Consider the following 13,916-nt stretch of genomic DNA (forward strand, 5'->3'; position numbering starts at 1 on the left):
ATCTGTATGTTCGTGTTGTGTGTTGTTGTATCTCACTTTATTGTCCTTTAATACATTTCCATTTGCATTCCTGTTTAGATTCTTTTTTTTTATTTCGTGTGCGCTATTTTATTGTAATTTGTTATCACTTCCACACACGTCTGCTATTTTTGTATCTGTTTTAATCAAATTTCACACCACTATAATAGAGTTGTGTATATTGGGTGTAAAAGTAATATTGTATGTTTTTTCTTAAGTTGTGTGTTATTTGTTTATTGTTTACGGTTATGCGTTTCTAATTATAAAATTTTGCATTTCATTAATTTTTGAATCAATACGGAAGAGTTAAAAAACGTTTTTTTTTCTTCAATTTATTCTGTCCATTTTATTGTTTAATTTAACATGCATGATTTGAATTTGTTTAATAAGACTTCAGTAAAATATATTGTAGATTAAGCATGAAACATTTCATTACTACATCGTTACTAAAACCCTGTGAACAATTGTGGTCCTGTCCATCAATACGCTAATCGGCATACTCTGCATATATCCTTTCCAGACACTACCCTAGTCTTCACCCATGCCAGACCCTACAACGGGCAACCGTCAGTGGCGGCAACACCACGCACCATCTCATCCAATTCTGTATCGCACCACCTCAGTACCGGTGACCATTCCAGCGATTCTAGCACTGCGGCTGAAGGTGATCTGACCACCATCGGTTGTTGCGAACATCATCCGCATGAGACATCACCAGACAGCTCGCCACCGAGTCAAGGCAATCATTTACATCCGCTTCATTACCATTCTACAGGAGCGTCCACCACGAATGGTAATGGTGCGGCCACTTGCAACACAGCTGCTGGCAATCCCTACCCATTGGTACAGTATCCGTCCCACCACCATCATCATCATCTTCATCCGCATCATCATCCACACGGGCAGCATTATCATCATTTTCATCATCATGCCGGAACGCGCTACCAGACAGCGACACCAGTATCGAATGGGCTGGATGGGCAAACGAGCGGCGGTACGGCTGATAATCAAAAGGGTCCCCCACCATTACCTCCGAAGCCGAAGATTCTCCCGATGAAACCATCCAACTGGGGACATCCTGTTGCAGCCTCGTATGCACCGGGACCACCCGGGAATACGGGTAATGATGGGCACGGTGGTCTCTCACTAAGCACCAATGGAAATACGGGAAATAGTTTTAGTGGTAATAGTACTGCAACTGTCAGTGGTGGTCCTAATCCTTCCGGTACAATAAGCAATAATCATCCCACCAGCAATAATAATGGTGGCATTGGAACGACTGTAGGGAGCAATGGTACTGTAAGCTCGTCAGCGCACAACGACGCACCGGGCGGAAGTCGACGTGTCAGTGGTAGTGCCACGGAGAGTGGCAGTATGGTGATTTCGTCCTCATCTTCCACGCCAGCGATCAGTGTCGCCGTTGCGCAAGCTCGCAATGTATATTTCGATCAAGGGAATAGTAGTTTTGTGTAGGGCAATGTGTTGTGTATAAGGACAGGACGAGAATAAGCACACGGTTGATTAGATTGCTCCGTTTCTATCGTATTTTGGCAGCGTAAAATTAAACTAAAGAAGAGATTTGTAATCAAATTAATTTATTGCTAAATTTGAACAGTGTTAGCGCAATTAAAGGGTACGATTACATAGAATCGGCGTGATATGTGGTGTTGTGATGTTAATGGTTCGCCACGCAAAAGGTATATGATTCCTTTGTAAATAGTCCAAACTAGACATGGCCTTCCGTCTGGAAGGTTGAATAACTGAAGGTGGAATAAAAATAAATTATTTAATTTTGTAACAATTTGTGTTTTCTGATAAATGCTCGTTCGAAAAGTTTGTTCAAAATTATAGGTGACATGATTATCTAAAACGAAAGAAACTTTAGTCTACAACTATAATATTTACATAAAAAGGATTTTGTGCACGTGCGTGCGTTAAGCTGTTTAAGAAGATGTCCAATCTGCCAACATTTGTTAAGGGGTCGTTCGTCACAAATTGCCTTAGCTTCGTGCGGATGTCTTAGAAAGACATTTAAGACAAATATTTCGCGTATTTCTGAGTGTCTCACTGGAGAGTTAAATGATTATTTCAACAAACATGCTTCGTTTGAACGAGTTGTTTCGTTACATAATTTTATTATCATGACTAATAATGCATTTTTATTAACGCTAACAAATTAGCACCATTCATGCGGTTGCAATCGTACCAGTTTTGTCTGCCGAAACCACCTCCTTCGGTTCTGCTTCCGAAGCGGCCACCGGTGGTTCATCATCCACACGGTACGTAATGAATGCGGGTGCCTTCGGTGGCATCCAATCGGGAATAATCTTTTCGTGCAACCGCCAAACGCCATACTCGTTTGCCAGATGCTTTTCGAACACGACGTACTCGAGACAATCCTTCGGTAACGTTTCACTGCCGTGCATTAATCGGCCGAAGCGGTCATAAATGGCCAACGTTTGCTGGCTGTGGAATCGGACCGTCACCTGGGCGAACACGTTCTCTTTGGTGATGACATCGGTGCAGCGCGCGTGGACCACACGGGGCGGTTCGAGTGATTTCAAAAACTGCCAACGAATCGTCTTATCGCTGATATTGTGCATCAGCTCCGGGTACGCTCGCTCCGTAACGATCTCCCGCAGCTTGTACTTGTTCTTTTCACACAACGTGTTGTGAGCATCGATGTAGATATCCTGGGCCAGTGTAGCGAACTCGGGCGGTTCAAAATCTTCATCGTAATTCCGAATCTTCCGGACCGCCATCATCGACTTAGTTTTCTTTTCCAACTGTTCTATCTTTTGCTTAGCACCTTCGCGCGATATAGCCGACATGCGACCATCACCTTCTGGCGGCACGTACGGCTCGAAGACACCGCCCGTGCAGCTGATGTAGAAAGGACGCTCCAACCACGGGCGGGGTGGTAAAATGCCACGCTCCTTCATGCGAGTTTTCAACTGGTCCTGCGACAGTTCGTCCGCCTTTTCGTTCATGTTCGGTATGTCGATCTTGACGAACTTGGCTTTACGCAATCGCTTCCACTTTGGATCCCAATGCTTCGTACGCCGGTGTCGAACTTGCTGCTGATTGATAGCTGTCGCATTCTGAAGGCATGGGGCAAGGATTCTAACAGGTGGAAGCTAAAACAATACTTATAGATTTTAGGCTTCGTGAACTCTAGGCGGTATTTAGTGTGTTTACCTGTAAAAATTTAATCGCTGAGCGACTGGCCGCAACGAACGATGCCATGTTTTTATTGTACAAATCAACTCAGCTGTCAAATCAAAAGTCTAACAAAGATGACATAAGATGTTGAAACACCCAATAAACAATCCAGTTGCTCTCAGTCAATCGTCTGAAGCAGAGAATCGGCAGGGATCAAGGTTTTATTGCATTCCAAGAGCATAAAACGAATTGTGCATAAAATCACGCTCCAAAAGTTCCACAGACAAAAAAGAATGGTATTGAAATAGCTAAAAGCGATAGAAAATAAGATGGCAGGAGATATTCTGCTAAAGATGACAGATGTGTTTATGAGCCATAGCACTGGATTCGCAACAACATTTGAAATGTGCAGCTTATGTTCTAGTTTTATATTAAATGCATAATCCTACATTTCCTTATCGCAATTCTTATGGATTTAGTTAACATTTGTACATTTATTGTAGTTTGATACTAATATATATTCGTTTTAGTAGTGAAGCTCGAGAAATACTCACAGAAGTAGAAAAAAGTGTTTGAAAATGAACTTAGAATTTTTATCTATTTACTGCGGAACAATATGGCTGTATAAAGATCTTCAAATGGAAAAACTAAAGAAAATTTAGTCCGCCGTGTTTTTATTGATAAAATAAGACTTTTCAACCGTCATTTTGAACGACAATCATTCGAGCGGTTGTTTGAGGACGACGAACCCTGCCTGCTCGGTTGAATCGTCTGATGGGCCGAAAACTGCCCGAGTGGTAATTTCCTGTGCACAGCGAGCAATACTTTTCTTTCTCCATCGTCAGCGCGTGTGGTGTGATCGTTGTGTTCAGTCAAGTGCTCCGCGAAATAACTATTAAATTTGTAAGTAAAGTCCCTTCATAGGGTTGCCCTCGCGCTCGGGCAAAGGTAAAGAATTGGTTAGGCAGATGGTTAGAATGTTAGGTAAAACAGTTGGAGACTAATATCCGGCTGAAAACGAGTTTTTTTTGTCATGTAAATTTTACCCCGTCGTTGGTTAGCTTCAGAAAGGTAGCGGGAGGGTTCCATCTTGAATAAGCGCTTCAAGCGTGTGTGCCACTGAGAAGGGAAGCAATTCTACGCCACGACGGCGAGAAATACGCGATGATCATCATCGTTGTACGGGATTGAAAGTGGCCTTCCCGAACAATTCCGTTTATTGAAAAAGGCTTAAAGATGGCCACTTCGTGTGGAATGCGAAATGGCGTTTCACAGGGGCACACACAAGCACATCGCTCACTCACTTTTCGTTGCTTTGTGTGTTGTGTGAGGAAAATGAGCTTGGCAAGAGGTTTAAAATACCTCTTTTGCTCGCTACTGTATGCGGCCGCAAATTGCAGAAAGCAAAGCAACCTTTTCTTTTCATATGTGCTTTCGGGCATAGCATGAGGCCAATGGAAAATTGTCATGAACCACCTCTGCTGCTATCTTGTGGCTGTCATTGGGTTTGGTGCGGCGAGCGGATGGAAAATCCTAACCTAGCTTTTTGTGACGATGTGTCATGTTGGATTGCAGTGTATAAACTACCATAGGAAGGGAGACATTTCTTCGTCGTCGTCATCATCATCGTCATCGATCTATCTTTGTGGGTAGATTGTGGGCAATCGCTTTGTGGCAACCCAGTTACGCTGCGAACTGATGGTGAATTGCCTTGAACATAACCTTTACAGTATGGTTTTGAGCGTAATTGCAGCTTGCGGAAGTGGATGGTTGAAGTTTTCAATGCTAACACGCGCGGTTGTTTCATTTTAAGGCAACGCAGAAACCTTTCTTGGGTTAAATCGATGTCACAGTCATCATGTGCACGTGTGCGGCCTTTATCATGCCGTGCGAGATACTCCTATTGCCGAAGGGTGAGCAGGAGCGATCTGGCTAGATGTAGCGAGTAGCAGAAAAAAGTTGCTTGTGACGGCAATTACATTGTGCATAAACCGGTTATTGGCGGTTTAGGCGTACCATACGCTCTCAAGATCGAGGAATCCCCCAACGTTGCACTAACATGTACAATCTGTGGCTGCCTGTGTACTTGCGTATCGCTTTGTCTGCTAGTTAGCATATGCATGCTAACCATGCACATTTAATTGTATATGAAATGAGGTATTTATATACACATTCAAAGCTGTGCGCTTCGGCAAAATTATCTTGCACAGTGCAACGATGAGAGATGCAAGGATACAAGAACCAACAAATTTTATGATTTCATCAAGCGCGTCGAAAGAACAATGTTTCATTGTGTTTTGTTTTCTTCTTCTTTTTCTTTTTGGTAGAAGTAGTGTCTTCATTTTCATCACATCCGCCTCACCAATTTACCACCGCACAGCACAACCAAACACCTCGTCGTCACGAAATAATAAGAAAGTTACACTCCTTGGTGTGTGTGTGTGCGCTTTATTTGGGAGACAAAAAGAACAAAGAAACACAAAAACAAAAGCTTCAAAGATCTAGGCAAAAAGTTCAGAGAAGAACGCAGGGCAACAACACACAGGAGTAATTTGAACTGGAAATAAGAGAAAGGAGAGCAAGCCGAGCGCGCGCGTGACAGATTTTAATTTTGTTAATTTATCTTTCTAAACAATTTATTACACACATATCCCCCATTTGTGATTGGATAGATCGGACCCGACGACTTCATTTTTGCGGAAACCCAGTAACTAAGTAAGCTTTATTTTATTTCTTTTGTTTTTCATTTATGTTTAGTTAGTTTTAGTATTTTCCGTACCCTTAGCAAATGTGTTTCAGGCAAACTTAGCGTTTTATGGAGGCATTTAATTTCTTTCGATTGATTCGAAGCGCAATCGGCTTCGATTGGAAGAAATGTTGCTTTCGGTCCTAGGCTAGGAATAGATGAGGTAGTATTGTCTTATGCTGAAATTATTTCAATCATCTCGGGAAAACTAGATCAGAAGAGACATCTACGGAAAAACAGAGGAATTTCTTGAAATGCTTAATTTTTGGTTAGCGGTTCCCACTGCGTGTGGACTATTCCGCTCCCTATTTGACCGTGTACCATCTCTCACCTTCGTATTGCCCTTTTTCAGATCAGTTTACGAACGTACGCATACGACTACCCATAAAAAGCTCACATCGTCGTCAGGGGAACAGAGAAATTGAAAATTATTTTTCGTGATTGAAGAAAACACGGGTAAGATACTTTCGACGGACCAACAGTATTGTTACGACCGCGCGAGTTTTGGATTGATTACCCTTGTTTTTTACTACTCTGCAAGGCCGGTGCATCACATTTTTACTACGGTACATTTCTTCTCAGTCCTGTACCTCAGGCTGCGTACACGCATTGCAACCATCATCACTATTTTGTTTGTGAACGTTTCGAATCCTATTTGTTTCCTTTTGTTTGACTGTTTTGCACCAACATACATGCATCTGTTTTAGTTTTTACGTTTGAAAGTAATCATCACGCATACCATGATAATTTCAAAAGAAATTTCTTTTAGGTTTTTTTCTTTAAACATTTAGATTGTTTAAATGGTCACTAGAAAAGTTGTTTGTTCTGACGAACACCGTTCGTTACGAACTTACAGTGGAAAGCCCTGAAGTGTGTATATACTTGTCTCTGTTCGTTGCATCGAGGTAACTTTGCAAGGACAAACGTGAACGACGTCCAAGGCCCGCTGACAGTATGGTCTGTTTATTTTATTTAGGTCATGGGAAACGGACGGACGAACGCACGGGGGCGGATACGTTCTGTTTTAATCCAATCCTTCTGTTGTTTCCGTGGGGCATACGTTTGAGTTGAATTAGCAACAACCTGAGATATGGTAGCAATACGATTTTTTAAAGAAACAAATGTAGCGAACAAGAGAAGGATAATAATTTAACATAAACACCACTTAGAATAAGGGATTCAACTATTATAAAATATCCAAATGACTTTTTTCAATTCTGCCGATTTATTAAAATGTTATTTCTCCTCGTTTGTTTTGCAGTAATTTGTTGTATGAGTCAGAAAGCCGAAAGACCAGTACTATCAGGTCAACGCATTAAGACCAGGAAAAGGGGTAAGTTTAATGATGATATTGGCCCAATATGCTCTTTTTTAGACAACTTTACGCTTTATTTTAGTGTTTATTGTAATCAATTGTCAATTGAAACTAGCGTATGCTTTAAAAAATGGATAATTTTCACCATTTTTGCATACGAGTTTCCTAATGGAAACATTCGTGTGTGAAATGGTATAGTTATGGTTATGGTATAGTATAATCGATTGTTCATTTGCATACGCATTGTAATGTTTGAGTGCGTTGTTGGGACCTGTTCCTTCGGATGAAGTTAATTGTACACATAGGAAACATCAAACTGGATACCTTATAAAAGAAAAAAAAAACATCACAGTTCCCTGCCACATGCACGATGCGTCTTCATCTGTATGTGGATAATTATATGTTTGAAACTGTGAAATCAATATTGGCTTCGGCTTAGCTATGTTATGCATGTGCAAACGCATACCCTATATGTGTCATAACACGGAGTCTGGCTACATAACAACGCCTCTTACTGAAGAAGTTAGGTGAACGAAAGACAAGAACGCTGAGTGAATGCGGTTTTAATGTTTTTGATTCGTTGGTTATTTGACAATTGGTTATCAGAGTTGAAGCTTAAACTCAATAAACATAAAATGAGGTTTAAAATATACAGTTCCCTGCCAGAAACAAGATGCCTTCCTCATCAGTTTGTGGATACGAAATTTTAAGTAACTGTAAGATTAATATTGGCTTCGGCTCAGCTATGTTACACACGTCAAAGTTATATGTGTCGTAATACGCAGCCTGGCTACAGAATTATTGAAAAAGAGCTTATTGGTAAATGACACCCAATTGTTTATTCTCCCGAAATCAAACACTTACTAGTTTTTGCTTACTTTATTTTTCAGATGAAAGAGAGAAGAATGACCCCACGGGATTCCGTGACGCGGTCATTGCAGGTCTCGATTCAGCTGAAGATCTAGAGCAAATTTACAAGTACCTTGACAGCGCTGGTAATAAACTCGACTATCGTCGCTACGGTGAAGTATTATTCGATATCTTAATTGCTGGTGGATTACTCGGTAAGTGAAGAGAAAGTTTGTCACGTGCACGTAGCTTGTTCGTGGATGATTGATTTGACTGACCCAGAGACATAACATTATTGTTACAGTACCCGGAGGATCTATCTCACAAGATGGCGAGAAACCACGTACCGATCGCTGTATATTCGCAGCATCGGAAGACATGGAATCGATGCGGAACCATGAGCAGGTACATAAGTAATGGGCTAATCTTTCGTGTGTTGGGTTGGGATTTTGCACACATTTAGCTAGAGCCGAATGTTGAAAACAACATGCCAACATTCCGGTGTAGACACGTGTGCTATATAAATATGGAAACTTCTTGCTTGAGATTCGTGTTCCTTTGCTGTAAACTCGTATCTTTTTTTTGTTTCCTACAACGTACTACTACTATCATTATATGTATAATGTCCATGAAATTGTGAAGACACCTTAACTGACGCGTTTTATTTATTTCAAATTTCTTTCCGTTGCTATAAAGATCTTTATACGGCTTATGCGTCGATACAAGTATCTCGAGAAAATGTTTGAAGAGGAAATGAAGAAAATTCTGATTTTCATCAAGGGTTTTACTCCACTCGAAAGGATCAAACTCGCTCGCATGACAGCTCTGTGGATGGGTAAGTGTTAACTATGGTGTAGTTTAGATTTATGGCACCAGGATCATTACCGGAAGCTGTGCTTTTGATCACGCCGAAGGTGTTTAAAAATAAACGTGCCTAAATTAAATAACCGTATAGTTTATTTTGCTTACGCTTTTATCGGTCCGACTTAGTTCTATGACCTCTGGCGTCAATGAGAACTATAACATTATTATCAGCATCGCTGACAATAAATGTGTCGCTAATACGCACGAGGTTTTGATGTATGTATTTTTTCCCACTCGTTTCTTTCTTTCCAGCTAATGGATCCATTCCACCGCAAGTGCTGAACGTGCTGAACAATGAACACCTGACGAAGGATGGGATAGCGCTGGAGTTTCTGCTAGAGGTGTTTATCACTTTCAAGCAAGAGAAGGGTGGCAATGCGCCCTTGGTGGCGGCTCTGCGCAAGGGTGGTCTCGACACCCGCCTAATGGACTTTCTGCCCATGAACAAGCGCAGCGAGGACTACCTCAAGACGGTACTTGTTGAGAAGGATCTGGCCGAAATTTTCAAGCTCCATATGGCTCAGGCGAGCCAGGAAGCAAAGCGAGAACTGACGCAGGTACGTTCAACGTCCGATTGAAGCCATATGGTAATAGGCGGCAGTGACCTATAATTTCTGCCTGTCTTTCAAAATACGCACCTATTAGAGCCTGCTCATGATGCTTAATGGATACCATTTGTAGGTGTCGAAAGTGTGCTAAAATATAATCCATAGTGTCAGCGACCTAACATGTTTTCCGACTCATTTACTATTGTGTCGGTTACGGACGTACGCTTATACGAACATTTGATGTTGCAAACAGTTTGTTGATGTAAATGCTGAACCGTTGACCGACCAAATACGCACATTAGTTAGTAGAACTAAATAGTATCGCTTTTATCGTTCTGTTTAGTGGGAAATCGTGTGCAAGATAATGCTCAGATCTGTGCTTCGGTAAATAGTTTCGGAATTTTGAAGTGTTTACTTGCTTTTTAATTAATCTGAGACAACTAACAAAAGGATAATAGTAGAGCCCATCAAATAAGAATAATGTTTTGGTGAATGTACTTCCAGAACAAGTATTGTGATCAATAGGGAAATGGTTCAAAAGACATCCGGTCCCTTTGGTTATCGATAAAAGAACTTCTCCTGCCGGAGAATTTAATGTCACCTGGTATACTAAACATTTTTAAGTCGTACTGCGCTCGATAATACAAAATTTTATCCAGCGCGTTAAGATTTAAAACATTACACGTTGTAAACTATGCTATATTAGCTGGTTCATGATAAAGTGTACTTACATCATTTATCTTTCATTCGTATATTTCACAGCTGCTTATTGATGATATTAACGATAATAAGACAATTAAGGATATTATCGCCGACGCGAAGGAAATGTCGACGAAATCAAACATTCCCGAGCATGAAGTAGTTGGTCTCGTAAGTATCCATATCGTAAATAGTATCATGCTTGATGGCACCCGAGACAAATCCATTATTGGCGGATCCACATCGTCTGGTGGTTCTAAAGGGTTAGCCAAATTGATATGATCTGATCATGTCCTTAAAGTGTGTGTGTGTGTGTGTGTTATTTTCCATCATTATTCAAAGTTTTGCATAAGCAAGCTTTGTTTGGGCATATCTCATTCACACTTTTGGAACATTACCTTTTGAGATAGATTACTTGTTTGTTGGCCTACTTTTTTGGGTACCTTAGTAATTGAATTTGCTTTCTTTTTCGTGTTTGCTACAGATTTGGTCCACCGTTATGTCACTAGCCGAATGGAACAAGAAGGAAGAGCTGGTCGCGGAGCAAGCACTGAAACATCTGCGCACCTACACGCCGCTGTTCGAAGCGTTCACCACCACGGACCGATCCGAGATGGTTCTTCTGTTGAAGGTGCAAGAGTTTTGCTACGAAAACATGAACTTTATGAAGGCTTTTTCGAAGATTGTTTTGCTTTTCTACAAAAGTAAGCATCATATTCTGGTTGCCGTCAATGATCCATCAGTCATTGCTCGATATCGTTCATTTGAAATTACAACTTGTTCCTCTTCTTTGCAGCCGAAGTAATCACAGAAGATTCGATTCTGAAGTGGTACAAGGAGGGCCATTCTAACAAGGGAAAAATGCACTTCCTGGAACAGATGAAGAAATTCATTGAGTGGCTGCAGAACGCCGAAGAAGGTATGTATATATTCGTGCTGCTTTCCTCTCCGACTCTTTAGTGTAAATAAAGTAAAATGTTAGCATTCTTCTATGGTTAATAGCATACCAACGAAATCAAAAAATTTCCAATTTTGTATGCTGCGAGAGGCAATGCTTAAAGAATATATTGAAAACAAATTAAGTTTCACCGTCGGAATACCCTTTTGTGCTTTGGTATCAGTATGGTTCATAAAGTTGTTACATTTAAAAAAAGGACAGATGGTTTGGCTTGATGTACTACGAATACGTATCATCAGGCAAACACAAATTTGAGTAAATTTAATGTGCTGACTTTTGTCTTTAAAAGGCTGCAACAACGAATTATCGTTATTTTATCTATATAGTATAACATGTTGTATAAGCTACCCCTTTATTGATCCAGCCATAAGTTTAATATTACTAATTTAGAAAACATGAACCTACAAATGTTTTAATTGTTTTCTTTCTCTCTGTCTTTACTTGCAGAAAGTGAATCTGAGGAAGACTAAATCATAACCATCTCGTTTCTCTCGCATTGGATACTCTTTTCACCACAACCCAAACAAACAACAGTATCAACCCATCACACCACTTGCGTTCTTCTATAATAAATCTGTGACGATGTTTGTACTATCCCCACTCTCCGCATCCCGAGCGCCGCTGCTAGCACAACTTATATATTCTCATTTTACCCGTTACTTTTATTTAAAACGATGAAATTTATGCCCGCGCTGAATAGAACGAGGGAAGGGTGAAATTCCCGTACCGCATTGTGTGTAGAGACTCTATAGAGAACAGATGATAAATATAGATATGGTTGAAAGGGAAGATTTTCACTGAGTTCTTGCAGTGGTGGTAGTGGTGAGCTGCTATTGCTGTTTTTATTTTTGTTATCCCCATCCCTATGTTTTCCTCATCTTATTCTATACATGTTCCGGACGCTCAGGGGAGTATTGTCGAAGTTGATTGGCGGTTCCATGCACCGATGGAACTCGACGAATCGGACTCAGTAGAAAGGAATAGTTTCGGTATGCTATGTTCGTGTTGTGTGTCCTGTTTGGCATCTTTTGGGTGTCCCTTGTTGTGTATGACCAATTCCAATGATCCTGACCAGGTATTTAAAGGGAAGGAAAACTTTAGCTGACTATCGTACATCATCGTTGAGCAGAATAAAAGGGGTTTTTTTTTGTATGTTTATTTTATATTGTACGTTTTATTTGATTCACTTGCTAAACCAGAGGGCATTACTGCAAACGAAAGAGAGGGTCAGTTGTAGAGGATATAGTTAAAACAAGATAGATACAGCAATAAAAACATATATCCTTAAACGTCATTTCAAAATCCGCGAAGGAAAAATATCGCATTCTACTATCTGCACATGTTTCGTTTAATTTCAATCGTCGGAAACATCTTAAAGGTTTGGGATTATCTTATGTCATTATAATTTTCTATCATCACCATCGTTTTTTATTTGTGCCTTGAACAGGACAAGTAGTTAATCTTAAAGTAATGAAAACAAATGTACGCCAGCCTTAACCAAAAAAAGGAGAATAATAATACTAATTGATTTTATTCGTCACCTTTTGTTGTAAGAGCATAAGAAAACACACTGAACAACGAATTACAGAGAGCTGTTTAGTTGTTAAATTTTTTGGTGTTTTCATTAGATGGAGGACATGCAATTAACGGTATTAGCAGCTTAATGCAATTTGCTGAGAATGGTCAGGAATCGGCCACTCCTCCAGGGATCCATCTATAACTTTAGAAAAAGGCAAGACCAGATAAAATGATGCATCAGCAGACATCTTTTTGGGTTTCAGGTAGCATAATATACTGCAGGTTAGATTCAGTACTTACAACACGTTGTCAGTACACACAATCAAAAACATCTCAAAATCAACTTAGGACATTGACCGTCTGACAAATTTGCTCTTTTGCACATTCAAAACTTCTCGAGACGTCGATGAACCAATGTTCCTTCTGAAATATGGTTCATGGGAGGAAGAGGAAGAATGCCTGCCATTGACGATGATATACAAAACAAGTGACCATTGATTTTCCGGAGTCTTCCAAAAAAACGCACTTAATCCACACTCAGAGAAACTGACGGGAGACATTAGCGTGGTGTTTTACAAGCTCCTCTTTGATACACAATGTAGCGAAACGGTTCGAAGTGCAAGGGAAATTCATGAGAAAATGTAATACTAAAAGAATACCAACTCTCAACACACAAATAAAAATATGCAACTCAAGAGCAAACCGGGACAACACACACTGTCGGTGCAAAGGGAAGAGTACATGACTCGGTTTATATTTATTCATTGTTTCCCCCTCTCTCGATACGGAGAAATGTGACCTGTAATATATTGAGAAAATAGTAACGGACACAGTGCTCTGATTGTACAACACTAATGATGCGTTTATTTAGTTACTTTTGCTTAAAAATAATAAATTAATCTAAACCAGAAAATATGTACCCTGCCGAAGGAATGTCGCTATGATTTGTTATCTCCTTTCGTTTTTTTTTGTCGGGGCTCAAATCTTATGTGTCTCTTTTGCTACTCACAGCACACGGTACGCGAATGTAAGTAAGTTCACTTTCTTTAGTTTCACATTAGCATATTTTCTTGTTTGTTAATGTAGTTTGTGCCGGGAAGGTTATTTCTCGGAACGAAAAAAAAACAAATGCAGTACTGGGACCGATTCTTTCACGCACACGATGAGTTGTCCGTTTATCACAAATCAAAACTGATGAAGTTTACTAGCGCCGCACGGCGCGAGTTGGTCCGTTCGTTG

General features: G+C 40.3%; 3 protein-coding genes across 3 annotated transcripts in view; 2 read left to right on the forward strand and 1 right to left on the reverse strand.

Moving 5' to 3' along the window:
- LOC128710502 (regulator of G-protein signaling loco) overlaps positions 1-1,491 on the forward strand; it is a 45,249-nt gene extending 43,758 nt beyond the window's left edge. Inside the window, exon 7 of the mRNA XM_053805557.1 lies at positions 539-1,491. Within this exon, the coding sequence (XP_053661532.1) occupies positions 539-1,491 (953 nt within the window). The remainder of the gene's footprint in view (positions 1-538) is intronic.
- A 713-nt stretch (positions 1,492-2,204) lies between these two features.
- On the reverse strand, positions 2,205-3,264 carry LOC128707160 (probable 39S ribosomal protein L45, mitochondrial). The gene is made up of 2 exons (XM_053802108.1): positions 3,217-3,264; positions 2,205-3,155 (listed from the first exon to the last, which is right to left on the reverse strand). Exons 1-2 carry the CDS (start codon positions 3,262-3,264, stop codon positions 2,205-2,207), a joined length of 999 nt encoding a protein of 332 aa, XP_053658083.1.
- A 783-nt stretch (positions 3,265-4,047) lies between these two features.
- LOC128708902 (protein krasavietz) lies at positions 4,048-11,629 on the forward strand. The gene is made up of 11 exons (XM_053803882.1): positions 4,048-4,083; positions 5,853-5,895; positions 7,188-7,259; positions 8,132-8,305; positions 8,395-8,495; positions 8,787-8,925; positions 9,207-9,511; positions 10,265-10,372; positions 10,686-10,905; positions 10,998-11,120; positions 11,607-11,629. Exons 3-11 carry the CDS (start codon positions 7,199-7,201, stop codon positions 11,627-11,629), a joined length of 1,254 nt encoding a protein of 417 aa, XP_053659857.1. The 5' UTR covers positions 4,048-4,083; positions 5,853-5,895; positions 7,188-7,198.
- Positions 11,630-13,916: the final 2,287 nt, after the last annotated feature.

This window comes from Anopheles marshallii, chromosome 2, assembly GCF_943734725.1.
Source record: "Anopheles marshallii chromosome 2, idAnoMarsDA_429_01, whole genome shotgun sequence".
In the NCBI taxonomy this organism is placed as follows: Eukaryota; Metazoa; Arthropoda; class Insecta; order Diptera; family Culicidae; genus Anopheles; species Anopheles marshallii.

Bases quoted from the DNA above. Each gene is read 5' to 3' on its own strand.
- LOC128707160 (XM_053802108.1), bottom strand. From the start codon at position 3,264: ATGGCATCGTTCGTTGCGGCCAGTCGCTCAGCGATTAAATTTTTACAG. The intron at 3,156-3,216 runs GTAAACACACTA...GTATTGTTTTAG, and splicing joins CAGCGATTAAATTTTTACAG to CTTCCACCTGTTAGAATCCT.
- LOC128708902 (XM_053803882.1), top strand. From the start codon at position 7,199: ATGAGTCAGAAAGCCGAAAGACCAGTACTATCAGGTCAACGCATTAAG. The intron at 9,512-10,264 runs GTACGTTCAACG...TATATTTCACAG, and splicing joins CAAAGCGAGAACTGACGCAG to CTGCTTATTGATGATATTAA. The intron at 10,906-10,997 runs GTAAGCATCATA...TCTTCTTTGCAG, and splicing joins TGTTTTGCTTTTCTACAAAA to CCGAAGTAATCACAGAAGAT.